The 20,910-nt window shown below is 46.3% G+C and overlaps 1 protein-coding gene across 8 annotated transcripts in view; it reads left to right on the forward strand.

Moving 5' to 3' along the window:
• PPP1R12B (protein phosphatase 1 regulatory subunit 12B) overlaps window positions 1-20,910 on the forward strand; it is a 142,242-nt gene that overhangs the window by 53,425 nt on the left and 67,907 nt on the right. For 5 of the 8 annotated variants that reach the window (XM_068419401.1, XM_068419398.1, XM_068419400.1 and 2 more), the window contains 5 exons: window positions 2,146-2,343; window positions 3,172-3,254; window positions 4,942-5,067; window positions 10,543-10,728; window positions 11,266-11,451. In XM_068419401.1, the coding sequence (XP_068275502.1) occupies window positions 2,146-2,343; window positions 3,172-3,254; window positions 4,942-5,067; window positions 10,543-10,728; window positions 11,266-11,451 (779 nt within the window). The remainder of the gene's footprint in view (window positions 1-2,145; window positions 2,344-3,171; window positions 3,255-4,941; window positions 5,068-10,542; window positions 10,729-11,265; window positions 11,452-20,910) is intronic. The other 3 variants (XM_068419403.1, XM_068419402.1, XM_068419406.1) reach the window with 2 other exon arrangements.

The raw sequence follows: 20,910 nt of genomic DNA on the forward strand, positions 1-20,910 counted from the left end.
AGTCAGTGAGTTTGAAGGCAGAGCTCCCCAGTAGCTTCTGGATAATGACAGATGTTTTTTTTACGTAGAATATGGTATAATAATGCTTAAATCAGCTTTGACCGAAAGCCTTGTCTACTCCAGTATCCTGCCCTTGACAGTGACCATCAAAAGATACTAGAAGAGACAAAATCTAGCTGGACTTCTCTCCCACCTTCTAGCATTTTGCATTTCAGGGACTTGCTGAACCTGAGGTATTTTGTTGTGTTCAGTACCCCCAGGTAGACTTTTCCTATATGAATTTACTCAGTCACTTTTTGAGAGCCCATAATGTTTGGGATCCTGTAATGTCCAGTGGCAAAGGGTTCTTCAGCTTAATTACATATTACACAGAGCTTCCTGGACCTGTTTCTTTAAGCCTGCTACACGCTGGTTTTGTTTGCAGCCCCTAGTTCCTTTATGAGAAGGAACAAGGAATAATGGATCCTTATTCACCCTTCTATGTGCCACTGAGGATTTTGTGTGCCTTGGTCATATCTCAGCCTGAAGACTACTGATACACTGAATAACTCCTCATACAAAAGCTCTCTTGCTCTGCTCATTCTTGTTGCCTCTCTCTGAATCTCTTCCCTTTCTTCTATGCTGCTTCTGAGCTGTGGAGCTGAGCTGTGCATGATATCAGAGGTGTGATTGTACCCTGCAGTAACAGAGACATCATGGTGTTGTGTTTCATATTCTTGTAGTGATAGGACAAGGGGTAATGGTTTTTAACTGAAAGAGGGGAGATTTAGGTTAGATATTAGGAAGAAATTCTTTGCTGTGAGGGTGGTGAGACCCTGGCCCAGGTTGCCCAGAGCAGCTGTGGCTGCCCCCTCCCTGGCAGTGTTGAAGGCCAGGTTGGATGGGGCTTGGAGCAACCTGGTCTGGTGGAAGGTGTCCCTGCCCATGGCAGGGGGTTGGAACTGGATGATCTTTAAGGTCCCTTCCAACCCAAAGCAGTCTGTGATTCTGTTCTATTCTTTTCCAATAATTCCTAATGTTTTGTTTGCTTTATTTCCTGTACAACTCAGTGTTGAGCCCCTGTCTTTGTCGAAGTATCTCTTGCTGTGCCCAGGCTCCATGCTTGAATGGCAGTAGGCATCTTTTTGTACGACTTGAGAACTGTAACTGAAGCTGTACATTGAAGCAGTTGTGTATTTGAGGAATAATATATACTTGTCAGAAGTGCCTCATGTAACAAAAAGCAGGAAGGTCCATTCTGTAGTATGTGTAGAATACGCAGTTACCTGACCATAGAAATGTTTAAGCTAGAACGGGCCTCTGCAAGCCTGTACTCCAACCTCTTGCTCGAAGCAGAGCCAACTTCAAGCCTATGTCATGGTCCTTTGAACTACCTGAGCTCAGCTGAGCATTGAAAAGTCTCTGAGGATGGAGGTGCCCCACTCTCTTGCTCCTTGTCCCAGTGCAGCATGGCTCCTACCAGGAGATATGTCTTCCTTCATGTCAGTTGGGGTTTCCCATGTTGGAACTTGTCTATTCCTCCTTCTTCTTTCACTGTAGACTGTTGAGAAGAAGTCTGGTTCCATATCCTCTGTAAACCCCACCCTCCAAGCAGCAGAGCAGTTAAATCCTTTCTTTGCCTTCTCTTTTCCACGCTGAACAAGCCAGGTTTCTCAGTCTCTCCCTTTACGTGTTGTGTGCTCCAGCTCCCTGATGATCCTAATGGCTTCTCCTGGACTCTCTCCAGTTTGATCTGTGTAAGGGTTTTATTTGCAGCTAGTCCCAAAAGAGTCAGTTACTTTTTTTGTTTTCTGCCTTTATTGAATAATTTCCCCTTCCTAAATGGCTGCTAAGAAAAGCTTCATTGTTCCTTATACTCTTTCTGCAAAGCTGGAGGAGGACATTGTGTAGGCGAAGGGAGCTGCACAATGACACGAGATTTCTTTCATCGTCTGTCCTTGGGGATGAGGGCACTACAGCAGTTTGCCTCCCTGTGAGTTCACCTTGAGCTATGTCCTGTAATTAAAGCTAAACACGAAATCAAAGTCACTCCATCTTACAAGTGTTGCCCAGCAAAAACTGGGGCTTGTTGAAACATTTTCAGAACTTAGATTGTGCCTTGCAGTGCTCTTGCTTCTTCCAAGTGTCCCTTTTTCTCCTCCACAGTTCAGTTGGCTCAGCAAGTCAGACGAGCAGAAGGATGAGTCACCTTCGTCGTGGCGGCTGGGACTACGGAAGACTGGCAGTCACAACATGTTGAGTGAAGTAGCTGCTACTCGTGAGGCGCAGAGAGATAAGACTTCTTCTATCTACCGTTCTTCGTCAAGTCCTCGGATATCTGCGTTATTAGACAACAAAGAAAAGGTTTGGCTTTCAGCAAAGACGTCTCAGTGCATCCTAGTTGAGCAGACTTTACCTCACAGGTTTAAGACCCTTTCCCTTTCATTTGGAGGTATTGCTGGGTTTTGTATCCGTAACAAATTTAGATTTCTTTCATTCTTTCTTTTTTCTTTTCTTTTGAAAATTATTCCTGTCCTATCAGTTGTTTTTGCAGAACTGGAGTTCGGTGCTCCTTTGACCTAATTCCTGCTCAGTTTGGAGCAGGCTGCCCGTGAACAAGGGCTGCCAGTCTGGCACGGCCTGTTCTGTACCAGAAAATATCTAATCCAGACAGCAGCACATACCTGCAGTGGAAATTCTCCTTCACTGTCATCTATATGGATTCCTTCTGTATCCACCAGCTGTATTTGTGGATCCCTTCCCACGTATTCACTAGCTGTGACTTTGCTGCCCATGGGTAGATGCCCCATCCCTGGAAACATTCAAGGTCAGGTTGGATGGGGCTCTGAGCAACCTGATCTGGTGGAAGATGTCCCTGCTTGTTGCAGGGGGGTTGAACTAGATGACCTTTAAAGGTCCCTTCCAACCCAAACTATTCTCTGATTCCATGATTTATAAGTAGTTCTAGTTCGAAGCTGCTTTTATTCACTAGCATACTCTTCAGGAAATCATTTTCAGAACTTACACTGTTATGCTGTGGTATGTGTTGCCCAAGAAAATGCCTTAAACCAGTTGTCCCTAGACAGGAGAATGCTTTCTTCGTTGAAGAAATTTGAACGTGAATTTAGTTGTCACTGAACGTGCTTGAAGTGTAACAGATGTGCAGCTGAAATACTTCTTTTGCCTCACCAGGATAAGGACAACAAGAGCTATCTCGCCACCATAGCCCCCAGAAGACTAAGCAGTACAAGTGATATAGAAGAAAAAGAAAACAGGTGAGACTGACTGAACGTAATGCTCAGCTTCTGCCCTGTTGGTAGTTCCTCCAGAATACCTTTGTTCTATATTCACGCTGCTTACATTTTCACAGTGGTCCCAAGCACACAATTTCGAGCGCTATCTCTGATCTGGAAGTTCTGGTACGTTGCTTTTCATTTAGGTGAGGAGGGCAACAGGCTGGTTTCTCGCCCGTGTATTGATACATATATGGTCTTCATCCGGGAAACTAGATTTATGCAGATTTTTTCCTTTTTTATGCAAGTGCCTCACTTTGTAGCTGGCACCTACACTTGTACTTCTGTCACTTGCTCAATAGTCACCTTCAGTCCCTTTGTTTACACATCTGTCACTTCTTGATTCACTTGAGTTTGTGAACTCTCTTGTGTATGGAACTGTTTCCATTGCAGGGGTTCTGAATGTGTGCAGTTGCCCCTGAACAGAACCACAATATAAATGGGATAAATATCTAGTACCTCAAGGTATATTTGAGTGGCTAATCTCTGCAAACAGATTCTTCACAGTTTGTGCTAGAAAGAGTAATATTTGAGCTTAGCCTCATTTCCAGCCACTCCCACGATCGTGGTAGAAAGGCACATGTATAGAGAAGTCATTGTGAACTGTAATTATTGTGAAGAAGTCACAGCAGGTGACCACCCTGAGAGAATTTCAACACAGTTTGAGATTCTTTGCTGATCTTTTGCTGCGTTCTTAATCTGAGCCAGTCACTGTGATTTGGAGTTTAGCAGACAATTTGTGTCTGCTGATAAGCTTGAGCAGGTTTTGGCAGTGGCTTGTATTGAGTGGCATATCCAGCTGACTGCTGAGAAGTGTCCTTTGCTTGGTGAAGTAGGGAGTGAGGAGAATTGGCCTGCATGAACAGATGGTGCCCAGACATACTGTGTAGTACAGATTTTTCCCAATGTTCTTTCCTTTCAAAACAGCTGAGTTTCACTTCATGGGACCCACAGGTGTCTGAAAGGGCATCAGCATGGACACGGCAATTGGAAAATGAGAAATAATTGCAGGCTGACAAGTGAATGGGTTTGTGTTGCGTTACAAGCTTGAGGTCCTGTCCAAGACCAGAAAAGGATGGGACACACTGCCAAAGTGTGTATGAGGAAAAGGAGCCCTGATTTCAGATAACTGTGATAAGTAGGGCTACTAGTAATTTACAGATAACTTGTCAAGTAGTTTTAGATATTGCCGCATATTCTGTTTGTTGTTTTCTGCTGCTAAGTATAGCAAAGCATTTGCCACGCTGAATTGCTTTACTGTCATTGCCTGGATACCTTGGAGCATAAAAACTTCCACTGCAGTTGCAATATCTGTCCATTTATGCAATGTTGTTTGATACAAGATGGCAGAGATAATATCAAATAACGTTATTTAATATGTTACATTACTTTTACGGGCAATCTAAATTTCAATTGCAAGTTTTCTGACTAAAAGGATCTTATTCCCCTTTCTGCAAAACATTACATGATCTGGTGATTCTTAAGTAATACAGCTGGCAACAACAGAAACTGATGGTAAGGCTAAAGAGGTATTTCAGTGAGTTGTGTCACCTGTGAACAATGGTGCACCTAGGTGTAAGGGAAGGATTTGTGGTGTGGAACTGTAAAGGACCCAAAAGCAGACTCCGAAAGTTTTTCTAAACAAACCTTGTGCTCTCTCCTGCCTTAGAGAATCAGCTGTTAACCTAGTGCGGAGCGGCTCTTACACCCGGCAGCCGTGGAGGGATGAATCAAAGGGAAACGAAACTCCCCATTCTAGTGCACCTACTACCTATGTGTCTACCTACTTGAAAAGGTATGTCCAGTTCTGTCTTACACGGGTTCCCAAGCAGGCAGTTCTACTCTTAACATGCCTCCCAAACTTCACCCTCCTGCTTGCTGCTTGCTGCGTCAGTGTAACTGGCCTCGGGACCCTCTTCTGCTGAGAGCAGGAAATAAAAATTAAGATTTGCTGACATTTGTCATGCTAAATAGTGCTTTTAAAGGCCATCATTTTTGTTGATTTGTAAATTGCTGAACTGAATTTAAATACTCTTGTTCACGTAATTCAAATGCAAAGTGTTTTCGCAGTTTTATGCTAGTACTATGATTAGATAATAAAACCAAAATAGATCATAAAAAGAGAATAAAGTAATTACAGTCTGTAAGCATTGTTCAAATAGCTATTGACAGGTAAGTTGTAGCTTATCTCTAATTTCGGTTTATATTAGTCCATGTTTATGGCATCATTATCAGAAAAGTGGCAGTGTTCTTGTGCGTGACTTAAGCACTTGCTAAAGAGTAAGACTGATGACTCCAGCCGTTTTCATGTGGCAGTAAGGAAGCAGTTTCTGCACAGTGTGTGTGAAAATGTAGAGGCTTATTGTTGGTAAACTACTCAAGCAGAATCAGGAAAGCAATCCTGTGCATAACTTCTTAAATTGTCAGTATCTTTCACCCCTTTGGAAGGCAGAGGCTCGGTTTCCTTGAAGTACTCGATAATGGCTCTCTCTGAATGAGCTGAATGAATGCCCTGCTCTGTTACGGCAAATAAAACATTACTGGGTTTTCATCTCAGTTGTGGAGAAGGAGGATCAGCCCTTTGTGCAAGTACAGTGCCATCACCTCCCCTTTATTTTAGCTAATACTGGAAACCATCAAAACATCATGTATAAACATGTCGCACTGAAAAGCCATTTGATCTGTGCTTAAGGAAAAGGGCAGAAATATTTCAAGGTTTTAGATTGTGTTTCACCAAATTCTAGACCCTGAACTAAATAACTGTCCTGAAGATGGAACAAGTGCTTGAGATACTTGGGAAGAGGTGGATTTTTTTTGTTCTAGTACTATGCTGGCAGAGGTAAGTTGTGCTCGAGGATGTGTCTGTCCAATTGCTGAGCACGTACAGACCCATTGCCACAAAAGGTGAAACAGCCACTTCAAGCAGTAGACTTCTCCTGACCTGCTGATCCATTCCAGTGACTTCACATCTATCCTGGGACATGATGACAGGCCAACCTCCATAGCTTGTCTCTCTCTAAAGGCAGTCCCGACGAGCCGCAGCTGATTACACTGGAAAAATTTTGCCTCTTGCAGCTGGCATGCCTTACTGTTCCCTAGTCTGAGACAGTCCAGTCACTCACATGGCTGCCCGTTGAAATTGTACAAACATTGCCTGTGTATCTCAGCTAATCCAGAACCAGATTTAGTATTACATTCACATAGTCATGCTGTATTTCCTTGCTTCAACTGTACAGAGACTAGCGAAGGTTTTGGCTGGCAGTGGTATTTCGCTAATACTGATTTCTTGTCACAAAGGCTGAATTCTGGCCTTTCACAGGGGAGTGTTGGTTTACAAGCAATTACACAGAATAGCTTTGCCAGGTAGGAATAAAGTGTACTTTTTTCAAAGAGATCAGTTGTTTTTGCATTTTATGAACAAACAGTAAAACCATGATCAGTTTGATCTCTATCCCATATGGTTTTCTATAGGAGAGCACAGGGAAATTAAATATAATCATATTGAACCTCTGATGTCTCCAGCCTTGTGCATCAGGCTCTAAGATGAGGAAGGGAACCTGGTTGCCTGTTAAGGATGAGCTCTTTGTCATTTCCAAGTATTAACAAAACTCTGAACACAACTTCAAAAGAAAAGCTCATTCTAAGAGAGGAGTTAAAGTGAACATGACATACTTGGGTGTTACCGAGAGGATGGCTTCTGTACATCTCCACTTGCCCTTTACCTTAGCATTTAACTAATCTCCATGAAGATACCTAGTTGTGTTCTGTAAGTGCTTTATGTGACCTGCAAACAAAGAGTAAACAACAGCAACAGATCATCTGAAGATGTTGAAAATGGCTTTTCTTCTAAAACCAAACAAAATAACTTGCAGCAATGTTGCAAATGTTCTTCAGCTTTAGTTGAAGCAAATGTTAAAGCACTCGCTGTAGTGGTAGGGACTGCCATTCATTCTGCTTTCTCTGTGGGTGTGCCACTAGCCCAAAAATTCACAGAACCCTGTTCTGACAGCCTGTTCTCCATTTTGGTGCATATTGGCCTTCAAACAGCAGTTCACTTCATAGAATCGTAGAATCGTTTGGGTTGGAAAGGACCTTTGAGATCATCGAGTCCAACCGTTAACCCAGCACTGCCAAGGCCACCACTAACCCATGGCCCTCAGCACCACATCTACACGGCTTTTAAATCCCTCCAGGGATGGGGACTCCCCCACTGCCCTGGGCAGCCTGTGCCAGCGCTTGACAACCTTTTCAGTGAAGAAAACACTTTGCCTGTATATTAAAGGATTTGGAGGAAAACTGGCATAGCTGATTGAATTAATTCAGCGTCCTTCCTTTGACATCAGCCATAAGTGGTGCGTCACAGGAAGGGATCATGCACACCAGAATGAAATCACTTCTTCACACAGTTAGTTCCTACTTCATTTTACATATTTGCATATATGCCTTCTTACTGGTTTTGTTCACATAAAAAGCATCACAGCGAGTCAGGCCAACAGTCCATGAGGTCCAGACTGTTTCTGACAGCAACTGGTTTTGAAGGACAAATTGAAAAGCCAGGATAACTTCAGAGCAGTCTTCTACCTCCCACACTCTCCTTGCTTCCAGCAATCATGAATTTTGGAGCCAGGGGTTATACTTAACCGTTGTTCTTAATAGCCACCGCTGTGGCCAACTACCATAAGCAAATCCTATTTTGATCCCTGCAATGCCCTGTGGCAGTGTGTTAGAAAAAATAGTTAGTGTTTTGTGCAAACCTTTTTTATTAGCACATGTGGAACCTTTTTAAGGTTTTGAAGGTTTTTAAGATTTTGGATTCTACACGCCTCAGCTGTTTCCAGAAGGATTTCTTTTTATTGATTTGAAATGTTGCTTTCCATTTCATTCCTTGTTCCCTGATGGTTATGTTATGGTGATTATGTTAGAGGACGAGTAGCAGTGTGTCAGTGCCTTTTTTATATTTCTAGTGTTGAATTCTTTAGCATAAATTCATGATCCTCCCTTTTACAGATTCACATGAGCACAGCTGTTGATTAACCAGATTCCCGGGATAACCTTTTTCTTGCAATTTTCTGGTCCTGTTCAGATCAAATATGAACAATTGAATAAATGCCTTAGAGTCCTCCTCAGAGTGTGTAATGCCACTCATGCAAGGTGACAGGGCGGGGAGGTGAATTCCTACAGAGCTGGCAATGCCTTTGCTCCCTTCTTGTGAGCAGGAGTGTGTGTGTGATGCCTCAGCACCGCGTTTCTCCGACCCGGGGTGTGTAGGAGTTGGCACGATGCCATCACCATGCTCTTCTCCTCCATTCCTCCTCCTCCTTCCCCTCTCAGCTCCCCCACATCTCTGCTCTCCCAGGCACCTGGTGCTGCTTCAATCCCCTTGTCTCCCCTTTTCACCCATTACTTTTCCCTTCTTGTCAGGTCTTACTTAATAACCCCCTTGTGTCCTCCATTCCTGACCAAGTTCCTTCTCTTTTTTGCAGCCACCCCACACGCCCCAGCCTCTGCGCCTTGGGCTCTGCTAGGATGGTGCTACATCAACCCTGCTCCCCCCAGGGTTGCCACCACCTTTCCTCCTGCCGCTCCTCTTGTTCCTTCCCCGGCGCACGTTCCACTGCCACCATCTCCTCACTACACTCATTTCTGCAACTTCACTGCTGCTTGCTCTGCACGCCCGCACCAGCCAGGCTTAGCTCCCAGCTCTCACTCTCCTCCCAGCCCATCTCCAGGGCTTGGCCTTTTCCTCTGGTGCAGAGCCAAGAAGGGGAGGCACTTGCTTCCAACAGTACGTCCTGCTCCCCCGTGCTCCAGGCAGGGGCTGGCTTTCCAGAGGAAGCTTTGTTTAGGGTCCGGTGGAGGTTGCTACCTGGTGACAATAACTTACTTGTTCCTTTGTGACCTGGATATGGCAAGGAGCCATCAACTGAAGAGCCCAAATGTAAGGTTCCTCCCTGTGGAGGCCTTCTAGGATGCCCCATCCTCTCCTTTGGCTGTCTGGGGACCAGCTGCTTGTTCTGGGCTGGCTGGGGGCCTTGGCATATCAAACTGATTTGTAAATTGGACTGGATCCTTCCTCCCATCTCCTGTCCTTGGCTGTTGTCCTTCCCCTTTCAAGTTTTATTTCAGCCTTGGGCTGCTCTCTCTGACTCTTGCTCTAGTGTTGACTTCCAGTTCCAGTCTGTCCCTGGCTTTCCCATAAACCTGCAGCTCTTTGTTCCTGTCTGCTTTTCCTCTAGGTCAGCTTTTATTCCTGGTGCAACCGCTTTCCTCCATGTGCACTGGCGTGGGAGTCATTAGGATGCAGGAGGTGAGAGGCAGCCTTCCAGCCTTCCTAGCCTTTGATCCTGCAGACAGCCCAGTCTGACCAGTAGCAACCAGGAATACCAGTTGCTGGGAAAGGCGTGGCAGGGCCCTAGATCATGTATGCGTGCTTGTGTGCTCTGTGCAGGCAACGAGCAGCCTGTATTTGGGGCTCTGGCACATGCGATAAGGAGATTTTGCCAGATTTCTTCACTTCTGTTTTTAGAGGTGTGCAACTTCTCCCACTTAGGGTGGATTTTCTCTGAAAAAGTGAAAGGGTACATCCTCATATGAGAGCCCTTCTCCTTTTCTTCTGTCTCTTGTCCAAAGTTTGAGCACTTAAACACTTACAGCTTTTCAATAATAATGGTTTTAAGGGTTTTGTTCTGAACTGGCAAAATATGTATTTCCCTTGCTCATTCTTGATATTTTTTGGACAGTTTTGCTAGCTATTTTCCAGAAATACAGAGTTTGTGCCAAATTAAAGAAAATCAAAGCCTGAACTGATCATCTTTGCCAAAGGTTTAAGCCACTGAAAACAAGGTCTTAAAACTGGAAGTCGTGGGCATCCTTAGGAGGTGATGCAGCCAGACCTGCTTATGTCCCTCTCTCCTCCCCTGCTTTAAGCAACCTCATCCTTGCTCATTGTTTCCACCTTTCCCCAGTGCACAGGGGTGCTCTGTGTGCGCCGCTTTCACTGCGGTAGGGTTTTTCCCTTCCCCGATCTTCACCGATTCACCTCCACACCATTATTCTCTCGCTGAAACTCGGCTGGGCTTAGCTAAGAAGGGTTCTGCTAGCGCTAGCCTGCGTCAGCGGCCTGCAGCAGCTCCAGCGTGCTCTAATCTCCTTCCCTACGTTTTGCTAAGATGTCATACCTGCTCCCTTTCCAGCTGAGAGCCCAGCTGTGGTGATGTTCTGTTGAATATTTACTGTGCTCTGAAGGACGTGATTTTGTGATGTTTTACAGTGCTTCATTTGGTAGAAGTAGTGACCTCAGCAGTCCCTACATTTCAGCCAGTCGCAATACATCTCTAGCTACCTCACCCACTACCATTGGGTCATCTACCTCATTGGGCACCCCGTGGCAACCTGTCTCTTCCTGTCCCACATCTCTCGGTGCGAACACTACTGCATCAGCCCGCCAATATACCAGGTAACGGCTCACAGCGGAGAATAACGCTGCAGAAAACCAGCAGTTGGGTTGGAAGGTCTGAATTCTGGAGTGGAGTATGGATTGGCAGTGTGCTTCCACGCGGGAAGTGCTGATAAATCCCAGCATGGTTGTGTTGGACCCTTTCAGTAGGCAGTTAACAGCCCGTATGGGACCTTAGCTTCTTCACTCGCTGGAGTGGTCAGTGTGCCCTCTCGCTACCCTGTTAGAGACACAACGTGTTGCTCAGGCTGCTCGTGGGCATTCAGGGTACAAGCTCTTGGAGTTCGTTCCTTCTGCTTATTCACCAGGTACATTTTCTAATCATTTTTGCTGCAAACAGGGATATGAAGACTATTAATTCCTCCTGCTTATTCTTCTACAAGTTTTTAAAAGCTCAGTTTTAATGTGTGCTGTTCTGTACAAAACCAGGAGTCTAGAACGGGGAGGATGAACTGTCGATGCTCCCTCGAGATGGCTGGTCTCGGTCAGCAGCTGAGTTCAATTGCTTTGCTTTCCATTATGTCTTCTCTATTTCAGAGCCCCTTTCAGGCAACAAACTGATTCTGCTGTAGAGAAAAATACAGAGGCCATCTCTGCTAGCACCCCCCTAGGTGTAATCACAAACCGTGCCATACTCGGCTCTGCTAACGGTATTGCGAATGCCGGTGCTGCCTCAACCACAGGAAAGGACTTCTCAGCTGAGGAAGCCAGGGAGCGCAGAAGGTTAGTGAGCAGAGTGCCGGTGTGTGTCGGTCCTCCTCTGTCAGCAGGTCTCACGTGGTGGTGATGGTGGGGGTGTAAGAAGGGTTTCTTAGGTGCTATGGGGAGTTCCAGGCTGCTGCCCCTGCTCCATCTTAAGGTTTTGAACTGAGTCATCACTGGATTGTAGGTTAAATTGATTGTAGGTTAAATTGATTGTAGGTTGAATTGATTGTAGGTTAAATTTAGTTTCATAATTTTCTACTTGTCTTTTCAGCATCTCAGCTTTTTTCTTCGGTAGTCACCTCGGCTACTAATCTCAGTCCCTAAGCCTCTGTGTATAGAGGGAACGACAGCCCGGTAGCCACTTGCAGTAGGTTCTGTAACGTGAATCCCATGCAAAAAAGAGCGTTGGGCTGAGACACATTCACATCAAATCCATCCCTCTGGTTCTGCTCAGCTAAGTTTACACATGCCCTGATGGAGACAGCTTTGCTGCACAAGTCCCCTAGATTCCTTCTGCAGTTAGTGGGGGAAAACAGACGTTCCTGGGGCGTGTCGATGTGCGATGCAGGAGGAGGTGGGCTGCGCTCTAGCAGCATGCGTTTCTTTCGATTGACTATAAAGGAAGACTTAGCACAGAGGTGGAAGTCTGCCATGTGCAGCCGAGGGTATTCCAGCAGTAGCAGCATTTTGAATTCCTCCAAATCTAGGTGATGGTATCTCTTTCTTATCGTATGATGTTATTTTAAGACTGGGGAAGTATAAACCTGGGGTAGCCAGTGCTTTTTTCAAAGGAAATTCACCTTGTGTGTTTAAGTACAGAATATCAAATGATCCATATTTATTCCTGCAAACAGGGTTAACTTCAGCAAAATCTGTCTCTTCTGATGAAAGTAAATGGTAATAAATAAAATGCAGCGATATATTTCTAACTAACAACCAGCTCATGGAGTGTTTTCAGTAATTAGATTCTTCCAGTCTTAAAGAGTAACTTCTTAAAATACAGACCTTCCTGAGTGGAGATAGCAGCGTGACATATTTTAAATGGCCTGAAGCCAAAGGATGCAAAAAGCTATCATGGAAATTATCAGCTTGCAAAGATAAAGATGGTAGAGCTCAGCAGTGCTGTTCATGTGCAGCCAGGCACGTGAGCTCTCCCGGGGAGGGAGGGCACGCTGGCTGCCGGCTTCTCTTTGCTTCAGCTGCAGCCGATCCAAGAGAGAAGGTGGTCTGTGCTAGTTGGAAAAGACTCAAACTTTTAATGCTGTTTGGGCTTTTCTTGCAGAGCCAGCACAGGGAGTGTTTTTGAAGGTATTGCCAGCGTTCTGGATGAGCCACATTCATCAACTCTGTGTGCGGGGACATCATTTGAAATAGCTGCTGCAGAGTGTCTTTGTCTGTAGGAACAGTTATGTTTAATATTAGGAGTGCCTCTGTGTGCTCCTTGTCATTTTGCTCGGGGTCAGCTGGCTTGGTGTCATTTGCAATTGAATTGGGATGAGCTGCCAAAAGATACTCGCGGTGCAAAGTGAGATTGTGCAAAAGAGGACAGAGTGGGTATTGTGCTTTCAGTTCACACTTCAGACCCCTTCACAACAGTATCTCCATTTTGGCAAGCCCCGAATCAAGTTACAGAAGCTTTTAGGTTCTTCCCGGGAGAAGTGGGCTCCACAAAGCCCACCAGACTTCTGGCACTGTCCGCAGACAGGGAACTTGACTGTGATAGTACTTGTAGATGCTCAAAAGAGCATCTATTAATATTACTGCATTGGCATTTATTGCCGAATCAGCTTCTATAAATAGTATAGAAGAGTCTCCTGCATTTTTATTAGACAGCCATCTCCTATGAATTATGGTAATGTAAAAAGAAACACCAGAAAATTCCTCCCACCTTTAATTGATGCTTTGAAATTACTGATAAGAAAAAAGCACAGCAATGATGCATTGTGCTTGTGGGTGGAGGAAACCTTATTTATGAATGTATGTTCTGACAGCAGGATATACTGCCTGGGGACCTGCCTGCACGTTTTGAACTGGGAAACATGGACCTCGAGAAACAGGAGAGGTCACCTAAATGGCAAAAGCTTATTTTGGAAGGAGACCAATTCCAGTAAAGTAAAATAAAAAAGGAAAATGGCAAACAGTTGTCGGGGAAGCACTATCTGGAGTTCAGTTCCCACCGGCAGCTGTTGCAGTAGCATTTGCTCTGCTTCAGTGTTTCCAAAGCTCCAACTTTCTCTTAGCAACAAAAACATAAACAAGCTTATCATCTAATATTAGATCACAGGGATGTCTCCTAACTTGTGGCCTTAAATTATCTGCGTGAAGCCAAAAGGTTAAAGCAGAAGAGACTCTGCTAGGTCTGAAGAGGAACGACTAGCAAAGTGCTCTGGGTGCTGTTCTACATCCTTTGGTGGCCAACAAGCCTTACCCTGGCCCACCGTAGCGTTTCATCCGCGATATTTTACCTGCTGCTTGTTTGCCAGCTAAATTGGTCAGCAAATGCTCCAGTAGCTGGAAAATAGTGTGAATGATGCCTCACGTCGTTACAAAGGGGAGGAAAGAAAAAAAACAAACCAGAAAAGAGGGCAGTGCAGTAGAAATGGGTTTGGAGGAATGCAGTGCAGTCTGTCTACCTGGACGGACCGGAGCAAATCGCTGCCTGGTGTCAGGGCCATATGTCTGGGACGTTGAGCCAAGCTGCTGCCGTGCATATTTACATGTACCCAGCTGCACGTTCAGCCTCCCTCCATTCCGCTGCAGCACTGCGGCGTGCTGATGCTGAGAGCCTGGACACGTGCCATCTTCCAGAGTCAATATTTTTGCCAGGCAATTTCTTTCTCTTTTTCGTGGGGATTGTGGAGCTGCTGCTGAACGTTGCTGTTGGGCCATTTTGCTGATCTCCTGCCAGCGTCAAATTGTCTCACATTGCAAAGGCGTTTGTCCGGCTGAACCCAAAACACCGCTGGCTGTGCTAAGGGGTGAATTTCCCCTCCCTGGCAGTGTTCAAGGCCAGGTTGGATGGGGCTTGGAGCAACCTGGTCTGGTGGAAGGTGTCCCTGCCCGTGGCAGGGGGTTGGAACTAGATGAGCTTTAAGATCCCTCCCAACCCAAACCAGTCTGTGATTCTGTGATTCTATGAATTATGAGCGCATGGATGCTGTGCCGTAGACCCTGTTCTTCTGGGTGCAAAACTAACAACCTTTTGGTTTCCGCTTGGTGCGAGCAGGTGGTGGGGACGCCGGGGGTCCTGTTGGTTGCAGCCCAGTGCTGGATTATCCGCCTTCGCCCGGGGTGACAGCGGCCTCTAGTGCCACCGAAAGCTCCTGTGTAAAGTTCAGCCGTGACCTTGTCCATGGAGTTTCAGTTGCTGGGCTCTGTTGGCCTGCTAACTCAAAGCAGGAATGTGTGTGAGATCCTCCAGGAGTGCTCAAGAAAATGAAGCAGGGACCGCTTGAGCTAACCAGTCTTCTCCTGGGAGTCCTGCGCTGCAGCCCTTCTCGACAGGGTTCCCTGTGTCATAGAATCACAGACTGGTTTGGGTTGGAAGGGACCTTAAAGCTTATCTCGTTCCAGCCACCCTGCCACAGGCAGGGACACCTTCCACCAGATCAGGTTGCTCCAAGCCCCATCCAACCTGGCCTTCAACACTGCCAGGGAGGGGGCAGCCACAGCTTCTCTGGGCAACCTGGGCCAGGGTCTCACCACCCTCACAGCAAAGAATTTCTTCCTCATATCTCATCTCAATCTCCCCACTTTCAGTTTAAAACCATTCCCCCTCGTTCTATCACTCCATGCCCTTGTAAAAAGTCCCTCTCCAGCTTTCCTGTAGCCCCTTCAGGTACTGGAAGGTGCTAGAAGGTCTCCCTGGAGCCTTCTCTTCTCCAGACTGAACAGCCCCAACTCTCTCAGCCTGTCTCCACAGCAGAGGTGCTCCAGCCCTCTGAGCATCTCCGTGGCCTCCTCTGGACTCGCTCCAACAGCTCCGTGACCTTCTTCTGTTGGGGGCCCCAGAGCTGGACGCAGCACTGCAGGGGGGGTCTCATGAGAGCAGAGCAGAGGGGCAGAATCCCCTCCCTCGCCCTGCTGGCCACGCTGCTGGGGATGCAGCTCAGGACATGGTTGGCTTTCTGGGCTGCAAGCGCACGTTGCCGGCTCATGTTGAGCTTCTCATCACCCATCACCCCCAAGTCCTTCTCCTCAGGGCTGCTCTCAATCCATTCTCCACCCAGCCTGGATTTGTGCTTGGGATTGTCCTGACCCACGTGCAGGACCTTGCACATGGCCTGGAGGCTGCTTGGAGCTGCATCCCCTGTGCATGGAGTGGGCTCTGCAGGAGATCTTGCCAAGCTGGAACGTGACTTGTGCCATGAGACATCTGATGCTGAAGGGAAGGTCTGGGGGATCTGGGTCTCACTGAAGCCTGTCACGTTGTATGAAAGCTTTGGTTCCCAGGACAGACTGGAGCTACCATGCAGCCCACAGCTGGTGGTGAGCTGTCATGTGGGGTGAGACAAGGTGTGCCTGAGAACTTCTGAAAGGCAAGTCTGTGTTCTAAGTTGTGTGACTGATTTAAAAGGACACTCTTGAATCTGAAATCTAGCCTGTTTTTGTAAGAATTGGGATTTTAATTTGACCTTCCTCTTCCCCTCCACCCCCAGCCACTTTGTTAATATAATTACATTCTGCAATTGTGTTTGTTCTTCCTGTTCCTCAGGAAGGTTCCAGCAAGGTGGTAGCACTTGCCATCAGGCAAGCTGTTAGAGACAGGAAACACGTCTCTCTTCCTTATTTTTTAATGTATTCTGACCAGTTTCTCAGACAAATCAAGAATACGAGTAAGGTGGGCTTGTTTCTTAGCAGCTTTGGGGCTGACAGCTGTGCTCAGCCTGGCTTCTTGCCCTCCAAAGTTTCCCCTAGAAATTTTTTTCAGATGAAGAAAGTTCACTGACGTGCAAAGTAAATGTGTTCAGCAAACATTTCTCTTCTCTGCTTCATTCCCAAGAGGAATTTATTTTTCATTGTTCGTTCCCTTATTCTAAGGATCCAGCTGCTAATTATAGGCGCATATATTAATAATATATTAATAACTGAATCCTCCTCCACTAATCTCTTAGATGAACAATTTTTGGCAAGTCCTTTTACCTCATGATTCTTGTCCTGTCCAGATTCAGAACATGACTCCTCCAGGCTGAGCGCGGGTGCCCGATATGTCCGTTAACCCTTATTAACTGGGAAAAGAAATAAAGAAACCCTGATCTCTGTAAAAGTTAAACTCTGGGGTTTGAGCTTAAGGCGTATTTAAATGTCACTTGAGACAAACAGGTAGAAGCAGCTGTGGGCATTGTCTCGCTGCCACCTTGGGGTATTTTTCGTTAGTCTTTGACTCTATAATCCTTATCACTGAGTGACGTAAAGCTGAGTGGTCTTAATTCTCCTGAGAAGGGTCCCTGGGGAAGCAGAGCGGTGGGGATACCCGTGCAGGACACTTCTGCGTGGCAAGGGACAGCTTCCCGTGCGCATTACACAGCGGACAACAACAAGTTAAGAGGCCTCTTGTGAAGAACTGAACAATCATTTGGCACCTGCTGTTGAAAGCATTTGTGTGCCACGCTTCTGCGGGTAATCTCTTTCAGATAAAGTTGTCCCTTTTTTAAAAGGCTGCTGGTGCAAATGACGTGGGAGGGCAGGAATTCTGCTGCCCATCGGATTGCCCATGTTGGGAAGAGGGCGAGATCGCTCCCGCTGGATCAGAAATCAGGCTGCGTTTTTATTTGGAAAAAAGGTCGAGGTGTGGGATGGGGGTCAGTGCTGCCGAGCCCTGGTTTCCTGTGGGGAAGGCGAGCAGGTGTGCTGCGGCGTGCTCAGCTGCCGAGTGACTTTATCCAGCGCTCAGGGAAGGAGGGAGGGGGAGATTCTGGCATTTGCTTTGGGCGGAGGAGCCCCGGCCGTAGGTTGGCCTGCTCACTGCCAGCAGGAATATATGTGGGATCCTCCACGAATGGTCAAGGAAGCGAAGCAGGGACCACTTGAGCTAACCAATGTAAAAGAGCTGCAGCTTGTCGGCATGGAGCAAGCAGAAGGTAAAACTGCCTTTCCCCATCCCTCTCTACATGCAAAATTTGCGTGCAGTTCTGCTTTATGTACTAATTGTAACCACCGACACGTTTCACGTATTTAATCCTTGTGTCTAACAGCAAGTTCTGTGGTCAGGGCTCCAGTTCCGTCTGGGTACCGTCACCTGGATGTTCAGGGTATGGGCATTTACTAACTTTGACATGTTAAATACTTCTCTGTGTCCAAAACCGTCCTTTAAACTCAAGAATGTACCCAAAATATTTGTGGGGATACTGGGTGACAGTACAGCTGAGAGCTAATTTAGCACAAAATCAGCTATTCTGTGAAATTCTTTGCTCTGCAGCTCCGACCCGTGGATGTTACAGGTGGAGAAGCCAAGGAAGCCAGGTGGCCACCCTGGGATTTCTGTAGGAAAAGCTTTTGAGCAAACTTAATCACTCTTCTGTCCCTAAGAACAGCGGACACTTGAAATTGAACCAGAGCCAACTGCCACATGCTAAGAAATTGCAATGTTAGCTCAGGAGGAAATGGAAACCTTTTATACATTATTAATATTCGGTGATGTTTTCTGTAACTCAGCTGGGGCTGATTCGTGATCGTCTTCCTTGAAACTGCTCAGGAGTCTGTTCAGTGCCTGCTTCCAGGAGGTGGCAGTCGAAGGCTGCTGGGATGCGCTTGCCAAGTGAGCCTTTCTCCTGCGTTCAATAGCTGAACCTTCCTTATCACCATCAAGTTTTAATTTTATTTTATTTTTTAATTGCAAAAGGCGATTTCCCAAAGATTCAGATTTTTGCCAAGTGAATTTTATTTTTTCTTTTGCCCCGTTTCAGACCGCAGACCAGCTTTTAGGAAAGCTGTAATAGGTCTGCTTGAGGTTGTTTAAAATGTCAGATTGTGTTGGCTCACTTGAACGTGAGAAAGAGAAATACCGATCGCAGCAGGACACTCGCATCTTCGCCTTCATTTCGTCCATCAGCTGGCAGGAGATGGAGTTTCATCCCGCTCCGTTTCATGCAGCAATTTTTTTAATGCAAAGATTCAGCCTCTGAGGACTGCAGACAGTCGTGCACGTTGTGCCATGACGCAGTGACAAACCGCTCGGCGTTGTACATTGACACCTCATGTCCTGTGCTGAACACACCCCGATTGCAGAGTATTCCAGCCTGGAAAGCTTTGTGCTTGTGACGGTCACAACTAGTGCATTCAGTAACCGAGAAATTCGGTAAGGAAAAGGTGTTGCTGACTTGCTTTGGTTTGTGTTTGCAGCACTCTTTGCTTTTCTCTTGCAGACAGATTTGCTGGATTTTTTTGTTTTTAAATGAGTATCTGATTTATCACACTTTGAGGGTGCCAGAGCCCTGGCACAGGCTGCCCAGGGAGGGTGGGGAGTCTCCTCTGGAGATATTCAAACCCCACCTGGATGCGACCCTGTGCAACGTGCTCTGGGTGACCCTGCTCTGGCAGGGTTTGGACTGGATGATCTCCAGAGGTCCCTTCCCACCCCAGCCGGGCTGGGATTCTGAGTACATTTTCCCTTTTTCTGGAAGAACTTTAAAGGTCTGGGTTCACAGCAACACCAAACCTTCTCCAGACGAGGCAGCCAGTTTAAGGAATGTGATCACTGTGATGTTTGTTGCCTTTTCACTTTTTACCATGATGCTGAGTGGCATTTATTAATGCAGAGGGATAATGCTGGTCATTTAAAAGCTTCTGATCTATGTGATGTCCCCCTCCAGCCCCAAACTTTGAGTTCTCAGTAGGTACCAATGCCTTATTTTTCTCTCTGGCAGAGGAGATACAGAGCAGCTGGGGCTGGGAGCGAGCAGAGCTGCGTCTCTACCTGCGTCTGCAGTTTGAGCACTCCTCACTCCTTTGTATTGCAGTAGTGCAGCCTGCAGAGGATGTGCGTTGAGCTGTCTGCCGTAGGAACACGGCACAAAAGACGCAGCTCTGCTTTCTGAAGGGCACACAAAGAGATGAGCATGGGCAGATGGGAAAGCACACAAAAAAATCATCGAGAACCGTAGGATGGGAAGTATTCTTAGAGCATCAGCTGCCGTGCGAGTAACCTCAACCCATTGTAAACATCACATCAAAGCGTGAGTTTTGAGGAGGGATAAAGGGTACTTGTTGTTTTGATTAACAAGTGACAAAGATCACAAGTCTCTTAATCTCTCGGATCAGCACCTGTACGTGTTGAGGAAGGCAAAGCTGTTGCAGATAAAGAATTTCATCTTGTGCTCGTTAACCTGCTAATCGTACTGTAAATAGATGATTGAAATTCAGGCATTTAAACTTTCATGAGTTGAGAATTCACAGTCCAGATTGAAACACAATGACAGCTCACAAGAGCCAGGACTAACTTGAGAGGCAAAAGCAAAGGCCTGAAAATGGTGAATACTCAGCCGAGCCTTTTCGAGCCAGCTGTGAAACACTTCAAGAGCATGATCCTGAAATCTTGTTATCCCTCTGTCTTCAGCCTATTAAATAACTCAGCATTGTCTGGCTGTCTCTCCCCTCATTTCCATCTCCAACACTTGCAGAGTCTGACGTGTTGTCCTTCTCTCCTGCCCGTTGAATGGTTCTTCTCAAATTATAGTCAGCCAACTTATAGCCGCCTACACGAAAGCTGGAGAGGGGCTTTTTACAAGGGCATGGAGTGACAGGATGAGGGGGAACGGTTTTAAACTGAAAGAGGAGAGATTTAGATTAGATATTAGGAAGAAATTCTTTGCTGTGAGGGTGGTGAGACCCTGTCCCAGGTTGCCCAGAGAAGCTGTGGCTGCCCCCTCCCTGGCAGTGTTCAAGGCCAGGTTGGATGGGGCTTGGAGCAGCCTGGTCTGGTGGAAGGTGTCCCTGCCTGTGGCAGGGTGGTTGGAACTAGATGGTCTTTAAGGTCCCTTCCAACTGAAACAGTCCATGATTCTATGAACTTCTCATGGTGATTTCTCTAATGAGTATTTTCGGTTGCGGTGGGCTGATGTGTAGAACGTGTTAGCACAGGGATAAATGCAGTGAAGAACTGAGACCTGTTGCTTGCTTGGATGAGAGAGCAGGAAAGTTTCTTTTTCTGGCTGTTGCCATGTCAATGATTGACTTGCTGCTGGGTACACACTTTATTATCTAACTTAAGGAATTGTATTTTGGGAACTGCTGTCAGCATTGTTGCCTGCAAAACTTGTGCTTGCTTCTCTTCCCTCCCCCAGCTTAGAGATAGTTTCTTAGCCGATGGCAAATTTCCAGCTTGTAGGAATGCATCGCTGGGATGCTGTACTTTTCCAGTTGTTTCCAGGAGAACAGTATCAGTACTTGAGGCTTTTGCTGGTTTTTTTTTCTGTTTTCCTTTTTTTCTGTGTGTGTGTATATATATGTGTGTGTGTGTATGTATGTATGAGAGAGAGA

This window comes from Nyctibius grandis, chromosome 27 (assembly GCF_013368605.1).
Source record: "Nyctibius grandis isolate bNycGra1 chromosome 27, bNycGra1.pri, whole genome shotgun sequence".
In the NCBI taxonomy this organism is placed as follows: Eukaryota; Metazoa; Chordata; class Aves; order Nyctibiiformes; family Nyctibiidae; genus Nyctibius; species Nyctibius grandis.